The sequence below is a fragment of the Mustela lutreola genome, chromosome 8 (assembly GCF_030435805.1).
Source record: "Mustela lutreola isolate mMusLut2 chromosome 8, mMusLut2.pri, whole genome shotgun sequence".
NCBI lineage: Eukaryota > Metazoa > Chordata > Mammalia > Carnivora > Mustelidae > Mustela > Mustela lutreola.
The window spans coordinates 62175886-62203575 of record NC_081297.1 but is presented as its reverse complement, the minus strand read 5'-3'; the positions used below and the strand labels follow the sequence as shown (position 1 = coordinate 62203575).

At 50.5% G+C, this 27690-nt stretch overlaps 3 protein-coding genes across 15 annotated transcripts in view; 1 reads left to right on the top strand and 2 right to left on the bottom strand.

Annotated features, from left to right (window-relative positions):
- The window catches only part of CSAD (cysteine sulfinic acid decarboxylase), a 28932-nt gene extending 27816 nt beyond the window's left edge, over positions 1 to 1116 (bottom strand). For 3 of the 8 annotated variants that reach the window (XM_059185224.1, XM_059185226.1, XM_059185228.1), the window contains exon 1: positions 516 to 628. The gene's annotated coding sequence lies outside the window, so the exon portion shown is untranslated. Of the gene's footprint in view, positions 1 to 515; positions 629 to 789 lie in introns of those variants that run through there. The other 5 variants (XM_059185231.1, XM_059185232.1, XM_059185229.1 and 2 more) reach the window with 4 other exon arrangements.
- ZNF740 (zinc finger protein 740) lies at positions 482 to 10113 on the top strand. 4 transcript variants are annotated; one of them, XM_059185234.1, is made up of 7 exons: positions 482 to 620; positions 1475 to 1785; positions 4352 to 4501; positions 4845 to 4934; positions 5394 to 5517; positions 5816 to 5934; positions 6829 to 10113. In XM_059185234.1, exons 2-7 carry the CDS (start codon positions 1777 to 1779, stop codon positions 6916 to 6918), a joined length of 582 nt encoding a protein of 193 aa, XP_059041217.1. In that variant the 5' UTR covers positions 482 to 620; positions 1475 to 1776; the 3' UTR covers positions 6919 to 10113. The 4 variants fall into 4 exon arrangements, with proteins under 4 accessions (XP_059041217.1, XP_059041221.1, XP_059041219.1 ...); XM_059185238.1 differs by having other exon boundaries at positions 4320 to 4501; XM_059185236.1 differs by lacking the exon at positions 6829 to 10113 and adding an exon at positions 6446 to 6553.
- A 450-nt stretch (positions 10114 to 10563) lies between these two features.
- ITGB7 (integrin subunit beta 7) lies at positions 10564 to 27457 on the bottom strand. Of its 3 annotated transcripts, none has more exons than XM_059185209.1 (16): positions 27363 to 27457; positions 19627 to 19762; positions 18797 to 19000; positions 16904 to 17105; positions 16657 to 16827; positions 15646 to 15887; positions 15140 to 15298; positions 14731 to 14826; positions 14500 to 14589; positions 13481 to 13627; positions 12962 to 13155; positions 12369 to 12592; positions 11905 to 12124; positions 11558 to 11766; positions 11091 to 11248; positions 10564 to 10835 (listed from the first exon to the last, which is right to left on the bottom strand). In XM_059185209.1, the coding sequence occupies exons 3-16, from the start codon at positions 18995 to 18997 to the stop codon at positions 10755 to 10757; spliced, it is 2394 nt and encodes a 797-aa protein (XP_059041192.1). In that variant the 5' UTR covers positions 18998 to 19000; positions 19627 to 19762; positions 27363 to 27457; the 3' UTR covers positions 10564 to 10754. The 3 variants fall into 3 exon arrangements, with proteins under 3 accessions (XP_059041192.1, XP_059041191.1, XP_059041193.1); XM_059185208.1 differs by having other exon boundaries at positions 19686 to 19762; XM_059185210.1 differs by lacking the exons at positions 18797 to 19000; positions 19627 to 19762; positions 27363 to 27457 and adding an exon at positions 17259 to 17279.
- Between the last annotated feature and the right edge of the window lie 233 nt (positions 27458 to 27690).

The following is a 27690-nucleotide window of genomic DNA, read 5'->3' as shown; positions in this document are numbered from 1 at the left end:
CAGGGCTGGGTCTGATAGAAAACTCAGATAAAGAGGACCTTCGTTGAGTTACGTGAAAAGACTGAGTACGAACTACTCATGCTCTACTTGGGGCTGCAGGCTCAGATGGACAGGGGGACGTACGCGAGGAAAAGAAACTGATGGCGTTTTTTCAAGGAGCCTCAAACAGCCCACTTAGCAAAACCTATCGAAAGAACGCAACGCACGTCACTTCACAATCTCCGTTCCTGCCCTCAGCCAAGATGGCCGCCGGGGCGCGCCCTACCACGGCGCACGCGTCGTGCCGCCGGCCCGCCCCCTTCCCGTCCTTCCGCGCGCCGGTACCGCCCACTCACCAGCTGCACAACCACCCCCCCCAACCCTCCCAGCGTCCTCAGCCTCACCCCCTTTCTGGCTGCTCCCGCCGGTCCAGGCTCCGAGCCCGGAAGTGGATATTGCGGCTCGGCTGAGAGGACGAGGGGGAGGGGGAAGTGCTTCCGGGGAAACGGGCCCCGGGTTGGTGTTTGTAAACTTGCCTCGGTCCCGGCAGGGCAGCGGCGGCCACGGGGCTGGCACGGTGTGCTGGGGCCTGGAGGAGGCGCCGCGCGGTCTGGGAGACCGCGGGAGGCCGCGCCTGGCAGGTAGGAGCACGCCTCAGGGAGCGCAGCGTCGTCCGGGCAGGCGGCGGCGCCTCAGCAGCTCACAGGCCGTGGGGCGCCGCGCGGGAAGGGGGAGGGGAAGGGAGGAGGGGCGCGTGGCGAAGGGAGGGGGCTCGCCGGGGAGAGGAAGGGGCCGCGCGCGCGCGCGCACCTCGCTCGCTCCGCCCGGCGGAGAGGGGCTTGCTTGGCGGGGACGCGGGCGCGAGCACGCACCTAGCGCGCTTCTCGGGGCTCTCCTCCGGCTCGGTGCGGCGGGGCGCTGCGGCTGGCTGGCTGGCTGGCTGGAGGAGGAGGAGGAGCAGGGAAGGAACACGGAGCGCCGGCCTCCGCCTGCCTGCCTTCTTCCGCAGCGAGTTTCCGTACCTTCGGGCGGACTCGGAGAACGCGCACGTGTGGGCCGGCCCGGCGCACACTGCCAGTCCGGTTGCTGCCTTGCTACTCAAGCGATAGCCTCTGAGCTTTTCTCCACCCCAGTTCTGATCTCCTTAATAGAGGGCGAGCTTCGCGGCCCGGCCCACTCGGCACAAAAGCCCCGAAGGGCCTCCGCCCCCTTCTTCTATTCGTAAGATGGCAAATCCAAGCAGTTGGCCTATTGTAGTTCATCCATGAGAAGCCCCAGTTACTTTTACTCCTGTTGGCAGCTCGTCTTTGCCCTGGAGGCCAGTTTCTTCTCCTGACCTAGAAAGAAAACTCTGCTTAACTAATGTCCTCTTTCTGAGGTTCACAGAGAGCGGCCACGGTCACAAAAAAAAAAAAAAAAAAAAAAAAAAGGTCCAGCAGGTCGTATGGCCTGAGAATGTTGCACCTAACAGCCCCATCTCCTTTTCTGGTTTCAGGTTTCTGAAACAGATCGTGAACTTCAACAAGAGGATTCAGTTGGAAAACCAAGACTGGCAGACTTCTTCAGATCATAGGCAGGAGCCAGGCCGAGTCCAGGGATTCTTGAAACATCTATCTTCCCTTTGGAGGACACTAAGTTCTGTTTGAAGACAAAGGCAGTTCAATATGGCAGCAGGACTGAAAGGACACGAAGGAGTTGTTACAGTGATTTGGTGACAGTTCTTCAAACAACAGTGTCTTAGGAAAGGTGGATCAACAAACTCCTGAACTTTTGGGTTGCATTAAGTGAGAAATCAGCATGGCTCAGGTAAAAAGCTATAGAATCCTCCTCCTTCAAGATCACTGGGAAGCGTGTTTGCAGTTTCACTCTTGAATGCTGCCTTAGTCAACATATTGACCAGCCCAGTGAGCCAAGCTCTGTATTAAACACCAGGGGGAGATCTAGAGGAAGGAAAAGAGACAGGCCACAGCCCCTGCCTTCAGGGAGCTTCCAGTCAAATGAAGGAGGTAGGCCGTTCTGCATCACAGGCACTGATGGGACATTTGCAAAACAACTACTCAGTTTACACTTGGTACATTAAGTGCTGAGGGGCATGAGGGAGTGAAGAGTCTGGTTAATGCTTCATTTGTTTTTTTCAACAGGAATTAATTGAACTCCTGTTACATGCAAGGCATTATGCTGGGGATACAAAGATGAATAAGATTATCCCCATCCCCAACAAGCTTCCAGGATAGTTGGGTTGGGGTCGGGGTAAATGGAGAGAAAGTCTGTTATTTATCTTTATGTACATAATACCTTGCATAGTGGTTGATTAGCAGCAGAGACTCAATGAAACTGTTGATTGAAGGAACATATAATAATAGAGGTATGTACGTGGCAGAGGAGAGAAGGGTACCTCTGCTTGGATGAACAAAAGCAGATGAAGCTTGAAGAATACATGGGATTTTCCTAGACGAACAGGCAGACAAGGCTTTCAGACAAGGAGAACTGGATGGGCAGAGGCTTAAAGGCATAGGAGAATGTGATGAGGTGTTAGAAGTACTGCATGTAGTTTGCTAGTTAAGGAGGAAAGGACTTAAATGGGTTAGGGGGACAGGGTAGGTAATGATAGAGGGAAGAGTTAGAGTAAGGGAGTTGTTTCTTAAGGATGTAAGAGTATAACCCAAGGGCCTTTTATGCCTCGCTAAGGAATCAGACTTTATTCTGTAGGGAATGGGAGCTCTCAGAAGAATGTTAAGTAGCAGAGTGGTGTCAGATCAGTGTATTTAGAAGGTAGTTGTCATTGTGAGGGGACAGGATTGGATTGGAGAGACAGGATGATCTGTTATATTGCTCTAAGTGTGGATAGCAAAGCTATGTGCAGGCATCCCTGAAGCTTCTCCCAGCTTTCTTCCAGGGACCTTCCTTACCAGTCTCACCAGGAGGGCAGTTTGATTATAGTATAATTGGCTTTCTTCCAGCTGCAGGCATAGCTTCCTCCTTTCCATGCAGATTAGGAGCCCTTTGGTTTCTTCTTCCTTTGTTTCCAACCCCCTTCACAGCATCATGTTCACTCTTGTTCTGAGAAACTGCCTTTCACTAATCACTAACTTTGTATTGGGTACCACTATGTATTTGTATCTTAGTTTTATTCTTGTCAGCCCTGTGAGAGTAGATACTCTTCGTAAACATTTTGCATTTAAGGAAACTGAGGCCTGAAAAGGTGGAGTAACTTGGCCACGATTATGCAGTGCAAACAGCAGATCTGAACTTTCCACCTCTAAACCTTTCAATGTCCAAAGTCCTTGAAGGAGAAAGGAAAGAAGGGGTCGCAGGTTATACTAAAAGGAACTTTTTTTAAAGAGAGTATTTTTAAAGATTTTATTTATTTATTTATTTATTTATTTATTTGACAGATCACAAGTAGGCAGAGAGAGTGAGAGGAGGAAGCAAACTCCCTGCCGAGCAGACAGCCCGATGTGGGGCTCGATCCCAGGACCCTGGGACCATGACCCGAGCCAAAGGCAGAGGCTTTACCCACTGAGCCTCCCAGGCACCCCGAGATAATTTTTAAAAGGAATTTTTTAAATAAATGACTTGTGGAAGTTTGCTGATGGACTATTTCTTTGAAGTGTTTCTTAATGTTTTTTCAGTAAAAAAATATCCTCTAGTGCTAGCCAAACAAAGTTAGTTTGAAGAATATAACCAGGAAAAGAGGAAATTTTAATCATTCCTTGTTTGAGCAGTTTTTAAACTACACATAGAGTAGAGAATGTGAAAACATATGGATTTGCACATAAATAAATGGCCTTGGAGGTCAAGAGAAAGCGATACTCAACCCTAAAATTCTTCCAAGTGATTTAATTTTTAGACCTGTTAAAATTGACAACACCTCGGGAATTTAAAATCTGAAGGGAGAAATAACCTAGTTTGCTGATAAGCATGTTTGTGGGACCTGAAATAATATGTATTTGGCACCAGTGATATCTGCCAATCATAGTGAGCTCTGAAGCTTCTGTTGAGAGAGGAAGAGGAGGAAAGTCTGCTAGAAATCTCCCATTTCAGTGGATCAGCAGGGCAGACCCTCATGCCCATTCACAAGGTCAAGTTGGTAACATGTCCTAGCACACTGCTAATGACAAAAGTGTCAGTAATACTTGGTTATTCACTTGATTGGTATTTAAATGCTGAATAACAACAAGTAAATTGTTCTTGGTGAGGTGAGTTAGGGAGTACTCTTGAAGGAAACAGAGTTTCTCAAAGTAGAGAGGGACACTCCCTAGAGAAGCAGTTTGTGGCTGGGTGTGAAAGGTAGTTGTACAGAAGATGGCAGCCTGTTTTTGTCCTGCCCTGCCTGCCAGGTGACCTGACACCTCATCTCCTTTCAACTTAGGCAAGTCTCCTGGCTTGTGAAGGCCTAGCAGGTGTGAGTTTGGTTCCCACTGCAGCCAGCAAGAAGATGATGCTGAGCCAGATTGCCAGCAAGCAGGCCGAGAATGGAGAGCGGGCAGGTAGCCCTGATGTGCTGAGGTGCTCAAGTCAGGTACAGCGTTTGAGTCCATTGTGGCACCTGGGGGTCGGGTGGCCCAAGCTCTCTGCCAGGAGATGTCAAGCTTTAATTCCTCAGTGCATCTATTTAGGGAAGTGGGGAAAAGGGATCCAGCCGGGGAATGAGTGAATGTGGGTATTTTAGAGAGCTAAGGAAGGGCTTTTCTTTACCTATAACCCCTTAACACCATAGTACTTAGGAAATGGATGAGTACCTTCTCTAAACCTTTGGGGCAGGTGGTTACTGTTATTTAGAAGCTGTCTGCAAGCACAGCATTTGGTTTCCTGTCTTGTGTAGGGAGATAGACTGTGAGTTTAGCTTTGATTTATTTTAAAAGGGCCACCGAAAAGACAGTGATAAGTCCCGGAGTCGCAAAGATGATGACAGCTTGGCTGAGGCCTCTCATTCAAAGAAGACTGTTAAAAAGGCAGGTAATGGGGTAATCCCCGAACTGGTATCATTTGGTAATAGGATAATCCTTCTTTTCTTTTCATCTGTGATTCAACCTGGAGTTTTCCCTAGATGTTTTGGTCACTCGTAGCCAGTGAATGTATCACTCGGATTTCTTCCATAGACCATTTTGGTCTTTGATTTCTGCCCTCTCCGGAACATCCTTGGTAAAGGAAGGAGGGCCAGGGAGGGCATGGGATCCTGTGGGCAGGTAGACTTCCCTCAGGTCGCATTCAGAGGTGTTGGGTTTGATGGGGCATACAGCTTACCCATATCCACCTCCTTCCTCAGAGGGTCTCTTAAATCTAGGGAATGAGGGAGATGACAGCATCAGAAAAATTACTTTGTCCAGCAACTGGAAATTGACCTAGGGTAGGATGAGGACAAAAAGGAGACTGAGAGAGAGCCTTATGACATGCCTGATTGTTGCCCCTAGGTGGTGGTAGTGGAACAAAATGGTTCTTTTCAAGTAAAGATTCCCAAAAATTTTATTTGCGAACACTGCTTTGGAGCCTTTAGGAGCAGTTACCACCTCAAGAGGCACATTCTTATTCATACTGGTAAGTCTTTTGCTCATATTCAGTAGTCTGTAGTTTTGTGTGTGTGTGTGTCTGTGTGTGTAGCTCTTGTTGGGTTTGTTTAGAGGCCAACTATTAGAAGTAGAAAAAGAAGATAAGTGAGTTAGCTAGAGAAATTTTGTGGCTCTGTATCTAGTGTCAGTGAGATCAACAGCTTTGGGCACCCTTCCTCATTAGGTATCTGTACATGGCTAAAAATTAAAAATTTCTGGGAAAATACGAATGAAGTCCCTACCTTGTGAACCTCCTGATAATCAACTTCTCTCTCCACGTGGGCCAGGTGAAAAGCCATTTGAGTGTGATATATGTGATATGCGCTTCATCCAGAAGTACCACCTGGAGCGTCACAAGCGTGTACACAGTGGTGAAAAGCCCTACCAGTGTGAACGGTGTCATCAGGTAAGCTCATGTGTCCTCCGCCCACCCCGCACAACAAACTTCTCCTTCACCAAGAAGCAGGGCCCGCCCCCGTCACTTTCCTAACAAGGGGCCACATTGAATTCCTGGCCATGATAGAGTTAGTATGTCCAGGTGAGGTGTACCTCTCTGGCCTTATGCAGCTGTCTATGGGGAGGGGCCATGAAAATAATTGTATTAATAATAGCATTTTTCATATACTTATTTCTGTGCAGGGTACTGTGAGAGCCTGTTTAACATAGATTATCTTTTTAATCCTCATGTTAATTCTATAAAGACCTGTGTTCTCATCATTTCACATATGGAGAAATTGAGATTCAAAGAGGTTAAGTTTCCTAAAGTCACAGCAGATTGAGGGTAGAGGCAGGATTCAGTCAAACTCAGAGCTGGTGCACCTGGAAGAAAGACCATCTCTGCCCCGGGGGCGGGGGTCCTTGTCTGATCTGATAAGAATGTTTGCTCCACCCTCTTACACTGAATCTCAAAACACTAGGATGGAAGCTCCATGAGGCAGAGATTTTGCCCCTCTGGTTCACCATTCTATCCTCAGCCCCAAGAACTGTACCTGCCTTGAGACAGACAATAAATATTGGATGAATGACACAGCCCTTCTGTGAGTAGGTACTTTAGCCCCATTACAGATGAGTGTCCAGATTGAGTGCTGTTAGATACCATGTCTAAGGTTGCACAGCTGCTGAGTGCTAGAGCCAGGACTCCCAACTTCAGAGCCTGTGCTCTTAACCACTGTGAGCTCCTGCTGTCTGTGTACTTGCTGAGGGCATGTGGAACCGAATGCCTGCCTCCCACGTAGGGACGGCAGAGCTAGCCAAAGGTAGCTGAGGTTCTCTCAACACTTAATCCTTCCTTTCTTCTCAGTGTTTTTCTCGGACAGATCGATTACTCAGACACAAACGGATGTGCCAAGGGTGCCAGTCCAAGACTTCCGACGGGCAGTTTTCTCTATAGGCGCAAGGGGCCCTGGGTGGTGGGAGTGATCAGAAGAATTTACCGAAGAGCGCACCCCCTCTGGTCTGATGGTCCCACCACCATCCCGTCTGTACCTGTCCCCCTCCTGGAGGAGTTGACCCAGGAGACCAGAAGAGTGCATCAGGGGACAGCGGCCTCAGAGCTTCAGCTCTGTAAATAATCTGAGACTATGAGTATCTCGGGGAAGTTCCTACAGCATTCCTGGGTAGGGAAGCTAGTCCCTGGACCCTTGGCTGAGGTTATAGGTGGGGACTGAAGGTACAGGACCAAGACTGGTGTGGCTCCCACAACCTTGGACTCCAGCTGGCAGCTGAAATGGAAAGGTTTGGGGAGAGGGATTTGTTTGCTTGTTCTGTTCTTGTTTTTGTTTATCCAAAAGCAATTTTAGCAGCTACACTGTGGATACAGGTAACATGGAGGCATAGAGCCCTGGTCAAAGCAGGGACTATGGCTGGTCCAGCCCTCCCCAAAATTGAGTTTTTAGTTGCAGTTGATCCTCAGTGTTCCACAGCCCTGCATCTCACCTTCTGTTTGAAGGAGAGTAGGATCAGGGATGGCAGCTGAGTTTACCTTGGTCTCCTTATACACTGTAAGGACAGAAGGAAGAATGGCGGGAGGAGCAAATAAGGGCTGGGTCCAACTAGAGTAGGCAGGTACCTCTTTCTTCCTCCAGGGAAGAGCAAGAGCTGTGCCCACAGCTGTTGCATTGGTCCAGGCCACCCTGGTACCTGTTGGGGTCAGCTCAAGTGCCTTGTGGAGGGAACTTGGGTGAGAGCGGCCCACAGAGCCCTTCCATGCCCTCTTTGGGCACTCGATCTTGGAGATAGTGTGTGGCTACCTCGCTGCCGTTGACTCCTGAGCCAGACAGAGGTGTTCAGCAGGTAGTCATGGATATCAAAGGGGGCTCTCTCTCCTTGTTCCCTCTTGGAACAACCCGAAACTAGTCCCAAGTTCAGCAACAACTGTTCAAGAAACAGAGGAGTTTGGTGTCCCCTGACATGACGGTTGAGCAGTGTGAGCTGCTCTCCCTGCCCAAGTCCTATCACTGTATTCAGGGAGAGGAGATAGGGGTGTGGCCTTCGGTCCCAAAGAATAAGATCTTCGTTTCCTTCTTAATGGCCATCCCTACCCAACAAAGAATTGGGGGAGGGGGGTGCTGCAGAGAAAGGACTGAGGAAGAAATCTATCATAGGTTTTATTCTTAATCATATTCTTTGCTCTTCTCTGCCCCAACACCACCACCCTACCCACCCTCAAAAAAGTGATCAGGGGTGTGTGTGTGTGCGTGCGCGTGTGAATGTGTTCATTCAAGTGTGTGCTTGTGTTTGTATGCTTGGAGATGGCATATTATTGAGCCAAACCCTTCTCTGGCCCTCTACTCAGGGGAGGATGAGCATGAAACAGCCCCCATCACCACCACCAAATCTGAGGGTGCTTGAGGTCCCAGCAGGAGCTGAGGAACTTGATTTAGGGGAGTGAAGTGCTTTGTTTTGGAGGGTTTTTTTTTTATTGATTCAACAGGCTGGTTAGGGTGTTTAATCCAAGCCATAGCTTGTAAACATGAATTTTTAAGTGAAATAAAAAACCCTCTTTCTGCTATGGAAGGTCCTGGGGTTTGGTTGGCTCCCACTGTGGCCTGCCCTGACCTGTAGAGGGGAGTAATCATGGAATAATCATGGAGGCTTGGTGAACCTGACCACGCTGTCAGTGGGGCTCTAAGATGGCAACTCCAGGAAGTGTGACTTCATTTCCTAGAAAATGTAGGGAACAGCAGCAGAAAGCTCCTGGCTGTTACCTGAGGTGGGGGGGAGGGGCTCTATACCTCGAAATGTGAGGATATCAGGGAAAGAGAGAGGTATGGCACCCTTCAGATTTTCCCTGATGGCGCCTGAGATCCTTTGGAAGAGACACTGGGGAATGTGTTTGCCGCCTGTGCTCTTCTAGCTTTACGCTGGCACTTGCATTTGATACCGTCCAGAACCTAGGCTTCAGTCCTTGAAGCTGCCATGTGGTCCCCGCAAGCTGGGTATCTTCCCGTATATGAGTGAACCCCTTTCCTGTTAGAGGGCTCTGCTGGGGCCGGAATTTATCACTCACCTCTGGGAGTAGATTCTTGGAAGGAGGCAACATTTAACAAACTTCTCCCAGGAGACTTTTGAAAATAGGAGGCTTCATTCCCTGCCAGATGCAGCTAATCTGTTTAGGGGGTGGAATGTGTGTGGAGAGAATCCCTTGAGTGACCTGTCCCTTACATGTGCGGATGTGTGCTTAGGTCCCAGTGTGCCACGGCCCCCCCACAGCTTCAGTCTCCTACCAGGGTGGGTGAGAGGGAGTTTGTGCGCAGGTGTGTAAAGAGCCATACCAGAAGCACCCCTGCCAAGGACTGGGTGTGGGGGCAACTCAGGAGCAGGGAGGTTTAGGTGTCCAGGTTTTGGGGCCAAGGATGTGTGAGGAGAGAGGAGCAAAGAGAAGAAAGGAGTAATTTAGCCTCCCAGAGGGCCCGGAAGTCCCACTTACACCCCAGGGAAAGCACAGAAGAAGAGCGCTACAGGGGCTCCTGGGCCCAAGGCCCCAGCCCTCCTCAGCTGGTGAGGTCTAGCACTGGACAGATGCCTCAGGTGCGTTTGGAGTGAAGGGAAAGGGAGCTAGGGCAGGCTCTCAGAGACCAGGACATGGAATTTGGGGACCTGGGAAAGAGTAGCACCAGTTCTTGGCGGGGGGGGGGGGGGTTGGCTTGTACTGGGCCCTACCAGCCCTGCCCTTGCCTGCACCCCAACTCTTCTCCGTCCACCCCCAACAGCCTCTTTCATCACTTAGCTACTGATTGTGCCCTATGGCTTGACATTGGAGGGTTAAATGAGACGTGGGGTCCCACCACAACTTCTAACCCTCTCCCCAGACGCTCTTTGCCTCTGCTGCAGTCCTGAGGCTTTTATCTTAACAATCCCTCCCAACTCTTCCTCTCTGCCCTCTCCCTCCCTCCCTCTCTCTCTTTTTTTTTAATATACTTATTTTGCTATTGGGGGAGGGGAATATCAAATGAACAAGATCACTTTTAAATGGTAGTTTTTATAAGATGTTATAAACTTGTATCTTTTTACCATTAAAGTGCAGTGTATGTTCCTTCGTGATATATTTAGGATATTTAAATAAAAAGAAAATGGGGCTTTTCTACATACTCTTTTTTTGGGAAAGCTTTTTCTTTGGGGCCAAAGTGGTTTTCTGTTTTCCCCCCAAATGTAACCACTCCAAACCTCCAGCATCCTGGAAACCACTGTTTAAAACTCCCCTCCACAGAAGAGCAACAAGTGCAAGTGAAAACAGGGTAACACTTCTGAATACAGGGGGCGGGGAAAAAAACATGCATGCTAGAACAAAATGAGGCGGGGTACCAACGTGTCTCTGAGTGTGTGTCTGCAAGTCCTCCCATATCAGCATTACCTGGGGATGGAGAAGCGCCCCCCCCTACCCGCCCGGCAGCCAGCCGCTTACCAAACCTCCTTCCTGCACGTCAGGTTACAGGCTCTCCCAACACTCAGGTGGGAGGAAGGAGCACATGTTTTCCTGAGGCCCAGGCTCCACAGCCTGCTCTGGCCTTGGGTAAAAGCAAGATGACAGCGGTGCTCTGAGGTAAGACTCTTTATTGTATACGGGGAGCGGGGGCTAACCCCCACTCATGAGGTAGGGAAGCATGGTTGCAGGGGTAGGCAGCCCTCGGGTGTCACTCTGAGAATGAAGTGGGTGGTGACTATTCCTCAGTAGTCCCCTTCCAGGCAGCTGAGAAGAGCCCTGGGAGGAGTGCTCCTCCCTCTGCTTCAGAGAAGGGGACTCCCTGCCTCCTGAAAGTGAGGGTTCACAGTGGTCGTGATGGCACTTCTGTAGAGAGGATTGCTGTCCTGGGAAAGGAGGTTGGAAATGATGAGGAAGAGTCCCTGGGCTTTATCTGATCCTAAGAGGCCAACCTCAAACTTGAGCAGCACCCCAAGAGCTGATGGAAGTTAGCAGCGGGATGGGCCAGGGGAGGTACAGACCAAAGTGAGGGGGCGGCCTAAGTGGAAGGAGCCAGGGCTGGGGGGCGGGGGATGGGCAGCAGAGAGCAAAGAGGTCCTAACCAGGGAGAGCCCAGCAGGGTAGGAGGCAGTCTTCCCCACCTGCTTCCAGTTGAGCCGCTGCCACTCCTTCTCAAAGCGCCTGAATTCTCGGCGATCATAAATTTCCACAGAAAGCCGATAAGCCAGAACTAGCCCTAGTCCCACTGCCACAATGCCCCCCACACAGCCCAGCACAATGGTCTGCGTGTGATCTGCTCCTATGGGGAAGAAATAACAGAGCCATGGGGATTGATCGGCCATTGCCCACAATGTGTCCAGCCTCCCCATCCCTGCCTGTCCTTGAAAACAAAGGGAACCCAGCAGTGGCCAAGGTTATCCTCAGTGGCCAAGACCTTAGTCTTGTCCACTTGGTCCATCACCTCCACTTTTGCCTGGACACTCTGCTCTACTTCAACCCCTAGCCTCGTTTCCCATTCTCTTCACCTCCCCAACCTGAGTTTTGAGGCCCTACCAATCAAACTTCCAGGGCTCCCTTTGGCATGTCCATAGCATCCCTGCCCACTTACTCTCTTTGGGTCTGACTCTGAGCACAACCTTGCCTCCGGCTCCCTCCTCCACCAGGAAGAAGAACAGCTGGTTGTCCAGGGTCCTCTCTTTGCACCAGCCGTCATCCAGGATAGGGGCGGAAGTCAGGGTCACGTTGAGAGAGTCACAAGCCCTGCTGCAATTGAGGGCCAGGGGGCCAGTTCCAAAGGCCCCACATTCTGCACAGTTCCTGTCCAGTGGACATCAGTAGATTACCAGCTAGGCAGCTGTCACCCACACTACACGGCAGGAAGGAGCAGGCAGATGGGAGTGGCTCTGCGAGTCCCGCTGTGCCTCTGCTCCCAAGCCACAAGACTGGAGGCCTCACCTGTATCTCTCGCATGATGTCGCACAGCCTGGGCACTGCTCACAGAGGGCACCGAAGTAGCCCTCCAAGCACTGGCAGCGGTTGCACCTGCACTCTCCGTGCCTGCTGCAGATAATTCCATCGGGACTGGTACAGCTGTCCGTGTCCCCACTGCACTCACACGCTCTGCCAGTGCGGTTGGCGAAACAGTGACACAATCCACATCGGCAGCGGCCAAAGCCTGGGGCAGAGCCATGCTTGGGCTGACAACCACGCTCCTCACACACAATGGGCATCACATGCCACCACAGGCTGCCTAAAGCTGGTCTGTTCCCGTGCATCCAACTCCCTCCCAAGGTTGCCAGCCACCTCCAACTCCTACACCAGAACCTTCGATACTCACCCTTAAGGCCATGAAGTCCCCAGAGCCTAAATACCCTTGGGAGCCACTCCAATCCCTCCCTTCTCCCAAAGCCTGCAGGTACCTCCACAGAGGATGCCCTCGTGTCGCTCGCAGCCGGCATCATCACACTCGCACAGACTCCCGGAGCTCTGTCCGCTGCAGCTGCAGCGGCCACAATGACACCGTCCCTTCCCACTGCACAAGGGCCCTGTCCCATTGGGGGATCGGCACCCAGATTCCAGATCAGGGGAAGACAGCTCAGCCTCAGAGCATTCACAGAGCCGGCCCAGGCGGCCAGGAGCACAGCTGGGAGGGGAAGACAGAGGCAGAGTCAGACAGTCAGGCAGAGCCAGGAAAGGGAAGGGTGGGTCAAAGGGTTACCATCCCTTGACCTATCTTTCCCAGGATCTTCTAAACCTAAGATCTCTAAAGAGTGGGAGAGAGACGAGTGGCTGAAGGGATGCTAGTATGTGATTGAGCACCAAGGAGTAAAAGAATGGAGGGGAGGGTCTTGGCATATCTGGGAAACTTCAGATGAAATTCAGGGTGGAGTCTTGGGACATCTGGAAAAAGATGTCTAGAGATGCCAGTGGGAGGATAAGAAGGGAGAGAAGAAATACTGGGCTTGGTCATGTGTGAAGAGCCACATGGCTGAAAGGAAGCAGGAGGCCTCACCTGCATACCCCGCATTGTAGGAGCCCCTGGCCATCACTGCAGTGGGGAGCCTGGGGCTGGGTGTCACTGCAGTTACAATCACACAGAGTGTGTAGCTCCACAGTCAGCTCTTCTGAGAAGCCAAGGGCTCGCAGCCTCAGAAGCTGGGGCTCTGAGGAGCAGTGGGTAGCTTGGAGAGCAACCAAAAAATTCACCTGAGGACAATATGGGCAGAAATCAGACTTGAGGTCCCGTGTACACACACACACACACACACACACACACACACACACACACGCCAAACCCATTGATCATCAAGAACCTATTCTTTAGGAAATGAAGGGATAAGATCATGCTAACACCCATCTCTTAGAAACCCACTGGAGAAAGCCACTCATTAAAACCCTTCCAGAAAGGATGGAGGGAGAACAACCCCAAGCTTTTGCATTGTTCTCTCTGTCTGCCCCCAATCTTTTCCTGCCTGCTTCAATTTCCCTCCCCCACCCCCACTTCCTTCTGCCTATCTCGGCTGGCTCTCACCGTCTGGTTGGTTCGGACATGGTTGCACTGGCCCCGGTCCCCAGCCTCACCCTCCCTCTTCTCAGGATCCCCACACTGAGATTCGTATGAGATGTGGACCCCCGGAGGGAGTGGAGAGTGTTCGAGGGTCACCGTGGAGGACAGGCTCTGTGGAAGGGAGACAGTGAGTAACCACATGAAAGCAGGACTCCAAACCCACCTTGTGCCCTCTGCAGCCATTCCAAATTCCACCACAGGCCTGCCCTAGGCCTGCTGTGGGGCCCCTTATAACATGCAGGAGCTGCTTCTCATACTCCCAATCAGGATATACAACCTGTACATGTAAAGCCCTCGAGGGCAGAGTCTTTCAATTGAGTTTGCCCTGGGAAATTGGATCTTGTCTCAGATTTTCTCACTGTGGCTTTAGGATGTGATCACCATCATAAGATGCCTATAGCATGGTTACAGAGCTAAGCTCAAGAAACACTTAAGGATCTTTATGGTTCCTTCTACCTGTAAAATTCTATGGTTCCTGTGAAAAATGCCTCTGAATTATTTGTAAGCTCAGTGAAAGTAGGCTCCAGATGTTACTTTCCTTATGGATCATCTGGGGCACAAATGCCAGCCCTTCTGTCTGTTCTCTGTGTGACCCTGGGCAAGTCATTCAGCCCCCTGTGTCCGTATTCTCATATATAAAATAGGGATGCTAATCGTTAGCAAACAGGGGTTCAGCGGGATAAGTGGGAAGGCAAGCAGCATGAGCACTTAGGACAGTGTTTGGCATGAAATACTGGCTCAATGAATGTTCCTTTCCTTCCTTGCCCAGAGCAGGGCTCTGTGTTTCACATAAGCCAGATACTTCAGATGTACAAGTGTCAGCCCAGCTGAGTGAATGATTAATGACAGCCATAGACAAACTGTAGGTAAGAGCCGTGGGGGGCTACACCGAAAAGCGATCAGTCCTTCTCAGTTCTGTCACCTCCCCAAAGGCCCCTTTCCAGGGCCTGCATTCGCCATGCTGCCCAGTCCCAGCCCCTTACCTTATAAGCATCCATGATGAGCTGCACCACGTTGCTGGAGTCCTCGCTCAACAACCCCACTGCGGACTTAGGAATCAGCTTACTCAGCTCCTAGGTTATGAGGAGTTGAGGGAAATGGGCTTCTGGAGGGTCTGGAAGGGAGGCGAGGACGTATGGGGAGGAGGAGAGCGGTCTTTGAGGGAGCTGAGAAAGGCTCACGACGGGAAGGTCCGGCATTCAGACAGCTCTCACCTGGTAGACAGGCAGCGTGGCACTGGTGACGGCAAAGATGGGCTGGATATTTGCCGCAGACAGGGCCTGGGCTACCTGACCCACAGAGGGGTAGTCCTGGGCAGGGGAACAGGGATAAGGTGAGGTCCGCCGGTCTCCCCCACAACATCCAATATGCCCTCTGCCCAGGAAGTCCAGAAACCAGGGTTCCACCAGCTAGAGGAACCCGGGAGGCTCAGCAAGGAGGAGGGAGGGGCTAGGGAGTGGGGTGACATGGGTTTCTGTCTGACCAGTGGGGGGACATGGAGAAGAGGAGCTCCTGGGGAAGAGGGCAGGGTGGTCACTGGTAAGGGCGAGGAGGCAGGGATGGGGGGACTGGGCATAGAGGAGGGGTGGCTCCGATAGGGGTGGGGCGAGGGTAGAGACTCACAAACTCTGGACTGCGACGATAGAGGCCATCGCTGTCCAAGTGGCAGTGCCCATCGCTGGGCATGAAAATGCCACCCAACTTTCCATCCCCAGCTGTGTGGAATGTGTCATCCGAAGTGAACACCAGCAAACGGGACACATTCCTCCAGCCAATCTGCTCCTGGGGTTGGAGGGGTAGAAGTTAGGCTGTGCACCTTGCTCTATGAGCCAAGGATCTGCCAGCCTCATTCTGAGTCATTTGTGTACCCCCCTGTCTCCAGCCCCCTGCTTTTCCCCAGCCCCCCAAACATGGTCGCTGCTGGTGGAGGCCTTCTTATGAACTAGAAAAACATGCCTCTTCCTTAAGGTACTTTAGTCCAATCCACCAGGAAATTGTTCAGATGAATATGCAAACTACACTGAGGATGGTACAAAGGGCACTCCTAGAATTGGGCACTGCATGACCCTAGGTGGCCGTCTCAGCCCCAAACAGTGCTTCGGACCCAGATGCCCTCCCCACGTCCTCACCTGACAGAGTGCAGCCTGCAGAATGGCATCGAAGCCACCTTCAGGCGAGTCCAGATTTCCAGACACGTTCTGGCGCCCCACCTCCCGCTCAAAGGCCTTAGCATCTCCGGTCAGTGACAGCACATGGCGAAAGCTGAAGGGTGGCTGGCAGCGCTCCAGCCGGGTGGGACAGGGGTGGCGAAGTTTGGAGGACACCGTGCTCACAAAAGGCATCACCGTTTTGTCCACGAAGGAGCCAAAGCCTGGGAGGGCGGAAATCATGAGGGCTGTGCCAGAAGTCACTGGCTAGCTGCAGGGTGGAAGGGCCTCTGCTGAGGACTCAGAAGGCAGAGGTCCATGGAAAGCAGTGGCGGGCGGTCAGGGGGACAGTCACAGAGGAGTAGAGGAGATAATGAGAGCAAGTGCCCCCAGCATGGAGGGTCTGAGTATCTGGCCTACTTGGCCAGTGGAGGCGGGGGAAGGGGTGGAGCAAAAGGTTTGGATCACTGGTTCAGAGCAGTGGGGGATGGAGGAGATCAAGAGGAGGACACAGTGGCAGTCAGGCAGGGTCTCTGGAGGAAGGAGACGGAATAGGGTATAGCCTGATGCAAAGGAGGGCATCCCTTGAATAAGGGAGATGTGAGTGCAGAAGGCACAGCCAGGGACAGTGGTATTTAGCCCTTGCTGGAGGGACACAGATGGGGCTGAGACAGTGGCATCAGGGCAGTATCTGGTAGTAACAGTATCAGGGTAGTATCTGGTTGGTAGATCCACAGCGCCCTGTCTGACCCTGTCTGACCCTGTCTGAACCCCGTCTGGCTAGACTCTGGGACTCAGTTATCCCTCATGTGGAATGAGTGCTCCTACTGGACAGCCTCTTAAATCCCCTCCAGTTCTGTCCTGGAAGATGAATGTCTTTGGGAGGAGAGACCAGAAACCCGTAGCCTGAGCAGGTCTGCTAAAAACTAGGAGAGGGCAGGTAGGGGCCCAGGCTCCCCGCAAGGGAAGGCCGAGGGCCGGCGGGGCGCTCACCGATGCGCACGGAGTGTGTGACCTGCTGCAGCTGCACCAGCAGGTCGTGCCCGAGCTGGCGCACGCGCTCCAGGTCGTCCTTCATGGAGTAGCTCAGGTCCATGAGGTAGTACAGGTCGACGGGGTATCCCGGGGCCCGGAGGAAGCGCACTCGGAGCTGCTGCGGCTCCCCTGGTGGGCGGGCGTGGGTCAGCGGGCTGGAGATGGCACCTCGGCCCCGCCCTCCGGCCCCGCCCCGGGGACTCACCCGGCCGCAGTGTGACCCGCACCCGCTGCGGCGCCAGCTGTGTGGCCCCCTCGCCGCGGGTGCCCGGGCTCAGCGGCTGGTCCTGCAGCACCTCCAGCCGGCCGCGGGGCTCCTCCAGCTCCCCCAAGGGGCAGCCACGCGCCAGCAGCTCCTGTCGCCGGCCGCAGCGCCGCTCCTCCGCTAACCCCGATGCGGTGAAGTTCTGAATCCAAGGGGAAGCGCGTTGGGACTCTGGTCCCCCACGGACCCCCCACCCCAACACCTGCGATCCAGGCCGCTCGCGACCCTCCCCTCACAGTGCCCTGAGCCCCTCGAATGCCCTCCCCTCTCCGTCCCCCCACAGCCACCTCCAAACCTGGTTCTGTCTTGTCTGAGCCCACTTCCTCTAGCACCACACTTACCCTCTGCTCATCTAGACAACCCCCTCTCCCTAGCCACCTACCCTTCTCCTCCCCCGCAGGGCCACAGACTTCCTGTTGAGATCTCAGGCACCTCACTACCACAAGAAAAGGAGGAGCCTGGTCTCCTAGTCCTAGCTCTCCTGCATGCTCAGGCCAAAACGGGAAAGCTGGTCAGGTTAAGACCCAGGCTAAGTTGCCCCCAGAGGGGGAAGGACCAGGACAGAACAGGAGACTCCTCTCCCCTCCCTCCACCCAGCTCCCACCCCTGTGTCTGGTCCCTTGGGGACTGGCTGGGAAGTGGCAGAGGAAGGAAATGGTTACAGTGGCTTCTCAACTGGCCCTGGTGCCAGTCCTAGGTCCAGAGATTGAAGGAGGCAGACTGGTATCTGACTGCCTCGCCCATCTTTGCTCTCCATCTCCCACTGACTCTGAGTATCCTCTTCCGGTCCTCCCAGATTCACAGGGTGCCTTTCTCCCCCTGCTGGCTCAGCCTCCACTCAGCTTCTGTAGCTCTGCCTTCTAGGGAGTTTGCCCTCATCTCTGATCGAACTCTCCCTCTTCCTACCCCCCAGCTCAGGTACCCACCATGCTCTGCCACTCCATGAGCCCTGTCTCTTTAAGGCACAAACAAAGAACCCTCTTGTTTGACAGGCCAGGGGGACACCTCCTCCCCAGCATCCTTCCGGGCCACTTGGGTAGATCAAGTCTTTCCCCCAAAACCTACCCACTTCTACCTCCTTTCCTTCTACTTTCCCAGCCACAGGAGACTACATACCTTGGGAAGGCTAAGCCCATGCACCCGCAACACAGACTCAGAAAACCAGTCATATACTTTCTATTAGGGACCAACCCCCAATGTAATGATAAAGCATTTGGAGATGGAGCCTCTGGGAAGAAATGAGGATTAGTTGAGATCGTGAAGGGAGAACCCTCACGTGGTTGGGCTGGGGCGTGGTGGAATTGATGCCATTATAAGAAGAGACACCAGAGATCTTGTCTACAGCCTGACTATAGGCCAGGGAGAGGGCTCTCACCAGGAACCAAAATGACTGCCACCTTGATCTTGGATCTAGGCTCCAGTACTGTGAGAAATAAATCCCTGTTGCTTAAGCCACCCAGTCTGTGGTATGTTGTTACGGCTGCCTGAGCTGACAAACACTTTCTCACATGTACGCGTGTGCCAAAGCTCACTTTACCTGTATGCAAGTGTGAGTTCCAGCAAGAACATACTTCCACCAAATGTAAGGTGACCAAGTCTTCTCCAGAGATACGCAAATACACAGACACACAAGTGTATACACAGGACACTTGCACACACATGCATGCACACACACACAGTCACACACAGGAGTCCTAGGTGCACAAACTCAGTCACCCATGGGACTGCCAAGTGCACCCAGAAATCACACATTTGCCCACACAATCACGCACAGAGCTCTGTTCTGCACATACACCTATACACAGTCTCCAAAGGCCACAGGCCCAGCTTTACCAGTTGCTTGCACCATGCACAGCTTGGGTGTGAGAGGATGCACTCCCGGCAGGAGGAGGTGGGCTGGCAGGACCCCGGCAGGGATGGATCAGGATCCCTCCATTCTGTGGCCTTCTCGGACAGGGAGATCATGGCATCCAACTCACTCTCCCCTCTGCTCAAGACCAGCAGGAAAACAAGAACTACGGGCAAAGCCACCATGGCCTACAATAGGACATAAAGGGTGACACATGGGTCCTTAAGGAAGGGCCTCTAAGCTCTCAGTCCTCTAAACTTAGCCTGTGTTTGTCATTCTCAAAACTCTGTTCAAGGGTGCCTGGCTGACTTAGTCCTAGAGCATGCAACTCTTGATCAAGCCCCACCTTGGGTGTAGAGTTTACTTAAGAAAACAAACAAACCTCTACCTCAATTCTTTATCTCCTCTGAGAGTCTCTCCCTGTGGATTCAGCTATTTCTTTAAAATGTCAGGAAGACTGGGCACCTGGGCCTGGGTGGCTCAGTTGGTTAAGCAACTGCCTTCAGCTCAGGTGATGATCCCAGGGTCATGGAATCGAGCCCCACATCAGGCTCCCTGCTCAGCAGAGGAGTCTGCTTCTCCCTCTCCCCCTGTTCATGCTGTCTCTCTCTTGCTCAGTCTCTCTCTTTCAAATAAATAAATAAATAGAATCTTTTTAAAAAAAATGTAGGGAAGAGGCAACCACCACACGTGGGTAGGACCCTCAGAGAAGTCTTGTCCCTCCTTTGTGCAGACATTGCCAGGGTGAAGGTGGCCAAAATGGCCTAACAAGAGTCTGGGGACTAGCCCCCGAAGCACTAAGGTCTACACCCACCAATGTCTAGTCACCAAGATTCCAAGCCACAGTGGAACAGAACCAAACAGGAAACACACCAAGTTCTCGTCCTGCTTCAGTCTCTCGATGGCTGTATGGCCAATCAGACTTTTTCTCTGGGCCTTAGTTCCCACATCTGTAAAGAGACAGTTAAATAAATAATCTGACAAGCCTTGCAGTTTTCATAATCTTGGATTCTAAATGAAGGAACAGGGGTGCCTGGGTGGCTCAGTTGGTTGAGCGTCTACTTTGGCCTCAGGTCATGATCTCAGGGCCCGGGGACTGAGCCCCATATTGGGCTCCCTGCTCAGCGGGGAGTCTGCTTCTCCCTTTCCCTCTGCCTCCTCCCCACTGCTCATGCTCATGCTCTGTCTCTGTCTTTCTTTCAAATAAAGAAATAAAATCTTTTTATTTATTTATTTTTAAAGATTTTATTTATTTATTTGACAGACAGAGATCACAAGTAGGCAGAGAGGCAGGCAGAGAGAGAGAGAGAGAGAGAGAGAGAGGGAAGCAGGCTTCCTGCGGAGCAGGGAGCCCGATGCAGGGCTCGATCCCAGGACCCTGAGATCATGACCCGAGCCGAAGGCAGCAACCCAAACCACTGAGCCACCCAGGCGCCCCAGAAATAAAATCTTTTTTTTTTTTTTTTTTTTTTTTAAAGATTTTATTTATTTATTTGACAGAGAGAAATCACAAGTAGATGGAGAGGCAGGCAGAGAGAGAGAGGGAAGCAGGCTCTCCACTGAGCAGAGAGCCCGATGCGGGACTCGATCCCAGGACCCTGAGATCATGACCTGAGCCGAAGGCAGAGGCTTTAACCCACTGAGCCACCCAGGCGTCCCTAAAATCTTTTTAAAAAGAGAAAAAACATTAAAGAAAGAGAAAGAAAGAAAGAACAAAAGAAAAAGAAAGAGAGGGTCAAGGGTTCTAAATTTAAGGAAGGAAAGTCAGGGAATAAGAATGAGAGGAAGAGGGGTGCCTGGGTGGCTCAGTGGGTTAAAACCTTTGCCTTCGGCTCAGGTCATGATCCCGGGGTCCTGGGGTCTTGGGGTCCTGGGGCTCAGCAGGGGTCCTGCTTCCTCCTCTCTCTCTCTGCCTGCTTCTCTGCTTACCTGTGATCTCTGTCTGTCAAATAAATAAATAAAATCTTAAAAAAAGAAAAAAGAAAAAAAGAAATGAGAGGAAGGAAGACTAGAGCTAATGAAGGAGTGTGTGAGAGAGTCAGGGAAGGTAACTGACATGGTAGCAAGAGGAATAAAGATTAGACCATAAGAGAAATTTCTAAAGGCCTGGGATAATGCAGGAAGGCAAGCCACAGCTGGTAAACTTTTATCTTTCTTGTATGTTGCACAGAGCAAATATAGACTGAAGAAAGAGCCTGAAAGCAGGGTAATTCCTGGAATGACCTCCAGGGAAAACCAGGCAAATTTCTGATTGTTAAAAACTTATTAATTGTTTGTCAATTAATAATAGAGCCTGGGTGGCTCTATGGGTTAAAGCCTCTGCCTTCCGCTCTGGTCATGATCTCAGGGTCCTGGGATTGAGCCCCACATCAGGCTCTCTGCTCATCGGGAAGCCTGCTTCCCCCTCTCTCTCTGCCCGCCTCTCTGCCTACTTGTGATATCTGTCTGTCAAATAAATAAATAAATAAAATCTTAAAAAAAAAAAAAAAAAGAGAGAGAGAGAGAGAGAGAGACAAAATCAGGAAGGTAAGGGGGCTCCTGGGTGGTGCAGTCGGTTAAGTGTCTGAGTCAGGGTTTTCAGCTTGTGTCCTGATCTCAGGGTTCTGATCTCAGGGTTAAGAGATAGAGCCCTATGTCCCTCTGGCTCTGTGCCCAACACGGTGTCTGCTTGACACTCTGTCTCCCTCTGTCTCTCTCCCCTGTGTGCGAGCGCGCTTTCTCTCAAATAAATAAATATTTTTTAAAAATCAGAAAGGTAGGGGCGCCTGGGTGGCTCAGTGGGTTAAAGCCTCTGCCTTCGGCTCAGGTCATGATCCCAGGGTCCTGGGATCGAGCCCCGCATCGGGCTCTCTGCTCCGCAGGGAGCCTGCTTCCTCCTCTCTCTCTGCCTGCCTCTCTGCCTACTCGTGATCTCTCTCAAGTAAATAAATAAAATCTTTAAAAAAAAAAAACAAAAAAAAACCAAAAAAAATAAAAATAAAAATAAAAATCAGAAAGGTAGGGGCGCCTGGGTGGCTCAGTGGGTTAAAGCCTCTGCCTTCAGCTCAGGTCATGATTCCAGGGTCCGGGGATCGAGCCCCACATCGGGCTCTCTGCTCCGCAGGGAGCCTGCTTCCTCCTCTCTCTCTGCTTGCCTCTCTGCCTACTTGTGATCTCTGTCTGTCAAATAAATAAATTAAAATGTTTAAAAAAAATCAGAAAGGTACATTGCAATGGCCTTTTTTTACAGAGATGGAAAAGTTGGTCCTACACTTCCTATGGAATTGCATGGGACCCCGAATGGCCAAAAAAAATCTTGAAAAAGAATGAAATCAGAGGTCTCTCACATCTTTCAAGCCTTACTAGGAAGCTACAGTGATCAAGACAATGTGGCATGTAGATCAAGGGTAGGCATGTAGATCAATGAAATAAAATCCAGAGTCCAGAAATAAATTCATCCATTTACGGCCATTTGATTTGCAACAAGGGTGCCAAACTACTCGATGGGGAGAGAACAGTCTTTAACAAATGGTGCTGGGATGACTGGTTATCTACATGTGAAAGAAGGAAGTTGGACTCCTACCTCACCACATATACAAAAATTAACTGAAAATGCATCAACAACCTAAATGTAAGTCCTTGAACTATAAATTCTTCGAAGAAAATGGAGGGGTAAATCTTTGTGACCTTGGACTTGACAATGGATTTTTTAAAAAGATTTTATTTATTTGACAGATAGAGATTACAAGCATGCAGAGAGGCAGGCAGAAAGAGAGAGAAGCAGGCTCCCCACTGAGCAGAGAATCCAACATGGGGCTCGATCCCAGGAGCCAGAGATCATGACCAGAGCCAAAGGCAGAGGCCTAACCCACTGAGCCACCCAGGTGCCCTTTGACAATGGATTCTTAATGAGGACATCAAAAACACAAGCAACAAAAGAAAAAAGAATAGGTTGATTAGACTTCAAAAAATATAAATATATAAATATAAAACTTTTGTGCTTCAAAGAGCACTATGGAGAAGACGAAAAGACAAGCTACAGAAAGTGAGGAAATATTTGCAAATCATATATCTGGGAAGGATCCAGAACATATAAAGAACTCCTCCAACTCAACAAACAAAAGGCAAACCACCCCATTTTTATTTTTATTTTTTTAAGATTTTATGTATGTACTTGACAGACGGAGATCACAAGTAGGCAAAGAAGCAGGCAGAGAGAGAGGAGGAAGCAGGCTCCCTGCCAAGCAGAGAGCCCAATGTGGGGCTCAATCCCAGGACCCCGAGATCATGACCCAAGCCGAAGGCAGAGGCTTTAACCCACTGAGCCACACAGGTGCCCCTAACCACCTCATTTTTATTTTTATTTTTTATTTTTTTAAGGATTTTATTTATTCATTTTACAGACAGAGATCACAAGTAGGCAGAGAAGCAGGCAGAGAGAGAGGAGGAAGCAGGCTCCCTGCGGAGCAGAGAGCCCGATGTGGGGCTCGATCCCCGGACCCTGGAATCATGACCTGAGCTGAAGGCAGAGGCTTTAACCCACTGAGCCACCCAGGTGCCCCCTAACCACCCCATTTTTAAATGGCAGAGGACTTACGTAGATATTTCTTTGAAGAAGGTAGACAAATGGCCAACAAGCACAGAAAAAGATGCTCAACACCATTAATCATCAGGGAAATGCCAATCAAATACCACAGTGAGATACTACTTCATACCCAGTAAATGGCTACATTAAAATTTTTAATATATATATTTTTAAATTTTATGTATTTATTTGACAGAGAGAGATCACAAGTAGGCAGAGAGGCAGGCAGAGGGAGAGAGAGGGGAAGCCGGCTAGCAGAGAGCTAGACGTGGGGTGGGGCTCGATCCCAGGACCCTGAGATCATGACCTGAGCCGAAGGCAGAGACTTAATCCAGACACACCTTAGGCACCCGGCTATATTAAATTCTTTAAAAAATAGAAAAAGGGGGTGTAGAGAATATGGAACCATCATATATTGCTGGTGGGAATGTAAAATGGTACAACAGAATTTAATAAATAAAACAAAAATTTGTACATGAATCTTCATAGCAGTACTATTCACAATAGCCTCAAGGTAGAAACAATGCAAATGTCCATTGACTGATGAACAGATAGACAAAATGTGCTATCTCCACACTATGGAATATTATTTGGCCATAGGAAGGAATGAAGACCTGACCCATGCTACAACATCGCTGAAACTTGAAAACACAATGTTAAGTAAATGAAACCAGTCACAAAAAAACCCACACACATTGTACGATTCAGTTTATGGGAACTCTTGTGACTAGACAAATCCCCAGAAACAGAAAGTAGATGGTCATTGCAGGGGGTGCTGGGGAGGAGGGAAGAATGAGGAATAACCACTTGATGGGCAGTTTTGTTCTGGAGTGAAAAAAAGTTCTAAAACTAGATAGTGGTGATGGTTGTACAACATTGTAAGGGTACTTAATGCCATTGAACTGAACACTTAAAATGGTTAAAATGATCAATTTTAGGGGCACCTGGGTGGCTCAGTTGGTTAGGCGTCTGCCTTCGGCTTGGGTGGTGATCCCAGGGTCCTGGGATCGAGCCCCGTGAGACAGGCTCTCTGCTCAGTGGAGAGCCTGCTTCTCCCTTTCCCTCTGCTTGTGCATGGCGTGTGCTTTCTCTCGTTCTCTGTCTCTATCGGAAATAAATAAATAAAATCTAAAAAAAATCTTTACAACATTATAAATTTTATGTGCATTTTATCACATGAAATATCAAAACATTTACAAATCTCCCACTCGTATCTCCCATCCTTCCGTTTCCACACCTCACTCCAAATAAATAACCATCAATTTTTTATTATCTTTTGTTGCTTATAATCCTTCTAGGGATTGTTTTATGCATATACAAACTAATATAAATACATATGTTCTTCAAATGGTCAAATCAAATGACAGATTTCTACGGTCACAATTCTAGAATACACGCAGTTTTGTCCTCTATTTTTTTCTTCTTTCAATTACTTTTCTTGGAAACCTGTTACTGAAGAAAGTAAAGAACTTGCTTGTCATTTTCACAGCCATATAGATTTCCACTTAGCACGGATATATCACATTACAGTTAATCTCTCATAGGGATTTAAATTGCTTCTAATTGCTCACTATTGAAACTAATGCTGCAATGGAAATTCATGCACTTATCATTTCACATGTGTGTGAGTGAATCTGTAGGGTATGTCCCTGGAAGAAGGGACACCCGAGTGGCTCAGTTGATTAAGCGTCTGCCTTCAGCTCAGGTCATGATCCTGGGGTTCTGGGATCAAGCCCCACATCGGGCTCCTTGCTCAGTGGGAAGCCTGCTTCTCCCTCTGCCTGCACCTCTCTCTGCTTGTGCTCCCCCCCTCTCTCTGTCTGGCAAATAAATGAATAATGTTTTTTAAGTCCCTGGAAGAGGATTTGTAGGGTCAATAAATAGGTATCACTTGTAATGTTGGCGGGTTATCACTGACATAAGCACTTTAGCAACTGTGTCGGTTTATATTCCCACTAGTGGTGTGTGTATGAGAAAGGCCAACTAAGTCCTTGGCTTGAAGCACCTGCATCTTCCTCCTCCTGGTTCTAGATTCAAATGGATGCTCTATACAGCATGGGGAAGGGGTGGGGTGCCAAGTTGTTGACCTCAGCTGTACTACCACTTAGGACCTCGGGTGCTATATATATATGTATATGTCTCGGGGCCCCCGTCCTGTGCAAGGTCGGCCCACGGCTCAGGCTCTGTAACCTCAACCCTGCTTGCTCTGCACGCCTGTGGTCAAGGAGGCCAACGATGCTGCAGCACAAAGCCCAGTTTTGACTCATCTGTCAAGGCGGGGCCCCCAGGATTGGACATATCCAGAGACCTCAAACCCACTCATTTCCCCTAAAGGGAGCCCTTGGGACTCCCTGCCCAGGACTTGCCAACTCCCTTCTCCCAATTTTCCCTCTTCTTTCTAACTTGAGGATACACGACCTGCAGCTTGTTTCTGTTAATTTCTCCCCCCAACCCACTCAAAAATTTGATGACAGGGAGCCTGGGTGGCTCAGTGGGTTAAGCCGCTGCCTTCGGCTCAGGTCATGATCTCAGGGTCCTGAGATAGAGTCCCACATCGGGCTCTCTGCTCAGCAGGGGGCCTGCTTCCCTTCCTCTCTATCTGCCTGCCTTTGTCTCTTGTGTTCTCTGTCTGTCAAATAAATAAATAAAATCTTTTTTTAAATTTTTTTTTAAAGATTTTATTTATTTATTTGACAGAGAGAGATTACAAGTAGGCAGAGAGGCAGGCAGAGAGAGAGAGGAGGAAGCAGGCTCCCTGCTGAGCAGAGAGCCTGATGCGGGACTCGATCCCAGGACGCTGAGATCATGACCTGAGCTGAAGGCAGCGGCTTAACCCACTGAGCCACCCAGGCGCCCATAGATAAAATCTTTAAAAAAAAAAAAATTTGATGACAGCTTTCTGCTGCTTTTCTCTTCTCCATTTTTTAAATTATTATTAAAGATTTTTATTTACTTATTTGACAGAGATCACAAGTAGGCAGAGAGGCAGGCAGAAAGAGAGGAAGGGAAGCAGGCTCCCTGCTGAGCAGAGAGCTGGACGTGGGGCTCAATCCCAGGACCCTGAGATCATGACCCGAGCTGAAGGCAGAGGCCTTAACCCACTGAGCCACCCAGGCGCCCCTCTTCACCACTTCTGTACAACTCTTTGTTCTACTTCCTTTTCCCTCTTATCCTAACCATAGAGCAGCAGGACTGTCAACTTTATCCCCCTCTTTTTACAAACCTGAATCCCAGGGCAGAAAGTGACAGTGAACAGGGATTAAGACAGGTGAGACTCATCACTCCCCATCAACTCCAGTGGGCTCCACCTGACCCCTTTTCTCTTCCCTTGAGGGGATCTTCTGCCATCTTCCCTTCTTTCCCTCTGTAGTTGTCCCATTTTCCTGGCCTCGATTCTGACTCCAATACACACCCTAACATTTCCCCCTCACCATCTGAGAAACAGAGCATTTGCCCAACCTATTCAGAGCTCCCAAATCAGGTGGAATCCTCTGCTGCCCACTCAGCAGCACAAGGAGGGAAGAGAACAGAGCCACTGGGCCACCATCCCCCAGGACCGTGGTAGTCACTGTCAAGCTGTCACTGGCAGATCTGATCTGAGCACCAGGCACTAGGCACCTGGGGTAGCTGCTGGGGAGTCACACTGGGAGAGCCCTACCTTGACATAATCTTTGGCACATGGCAGGTTCTCCAATGATAGCAGTCATACATTCCCCTACCTTCTTTGCCTCCCTCTCCAGCCCCACTTTTGGGAAACCTATGCAGGAGAGATGGGTAGGGGTGAGGCGGGGAGAGCTTGAGAGACTGGAGGAGGGAACTGGGAAGAGGATCTTAGGAATTCAGAAATGAGTTCAGAGCCTTCTCCAGTCTCAGCCGGATCTTGGGCATCTTGGGGTCAGAGCCCTATTCCATGGAGGTGGTAGGGAGCAGGCAGGGGTTGGGTTGTAAGAAGAGAGGAGGAAGAGGGCTGGTGCCCTGGTACTCACAGGTGAATGTCACCGAGCAGCTCTTCCTCCAGCAGCGGTGGCCTTTGTGTACTGATCTGGGAGGCTGCAGAGGAGGAAGTGACACGCCCTGGGGTGGGGTGGGGTGGAGGAGATTTCGGGGTGGTGGGGTAACTGACCTAGGAGAAGGTGGAGCCCATAGGGGTGGAATTGAGCCAAGGGGAGGGGGTGATGATACAGGGATCTGGAAGGAAGCAAGGAAGCTTGTCTGGCTACCGAGACCCTATGACATGCTGGGGTGTCCCATATTATAATTAACCCATGACACAGCCACAGGTTAATATCTCCCCAGCCCCCAAATTTTACAGAT

Excerpts from the sequence above, each read along its gene's own strand:
- ITGB7 (XM_059185209.1), bottom strand. The coding sequence starts at position 18,997 with ATGGTGGCTTTGCCCGTAGTTCTTGTTTTCCTGCTGGTCTTGAGCAGA. Across the intron at positions 17,106-18,796 it reads GTGCATGGTGCAAGCAACTG|AACTTCACCGCATCGGGGTT; the intron begins GTAAAGCTGGGC and ends CCTTGGATTCAG. Across the intron at positions 14,827-15,139 it reads ATCGTCGCAGTCCAGAGTTT|GACTACCCCTCTGTGGGTCA; the intron begins GTGAGTCTCTAC and ends TCCCCTGCCCAG.
- ZNF740 (XM_059185234.1), top strand. Across the intron at positions 4,502-4,844 it reads TGCTGAGGTGCTCAAGTCAG|GGCCACCGAAAAGACAGTGA; the intron begins GTACAGCGTTTG and ends TTATTTTAAAAG. Across the intron at positions 5,935-6,828 it reads AGTGTGAACGGTGTCATCAG|TGTTTTTCTCGGACAGATCG; the intron begins GTAAGCTCATGT and ends CTTTCTTCTCAG.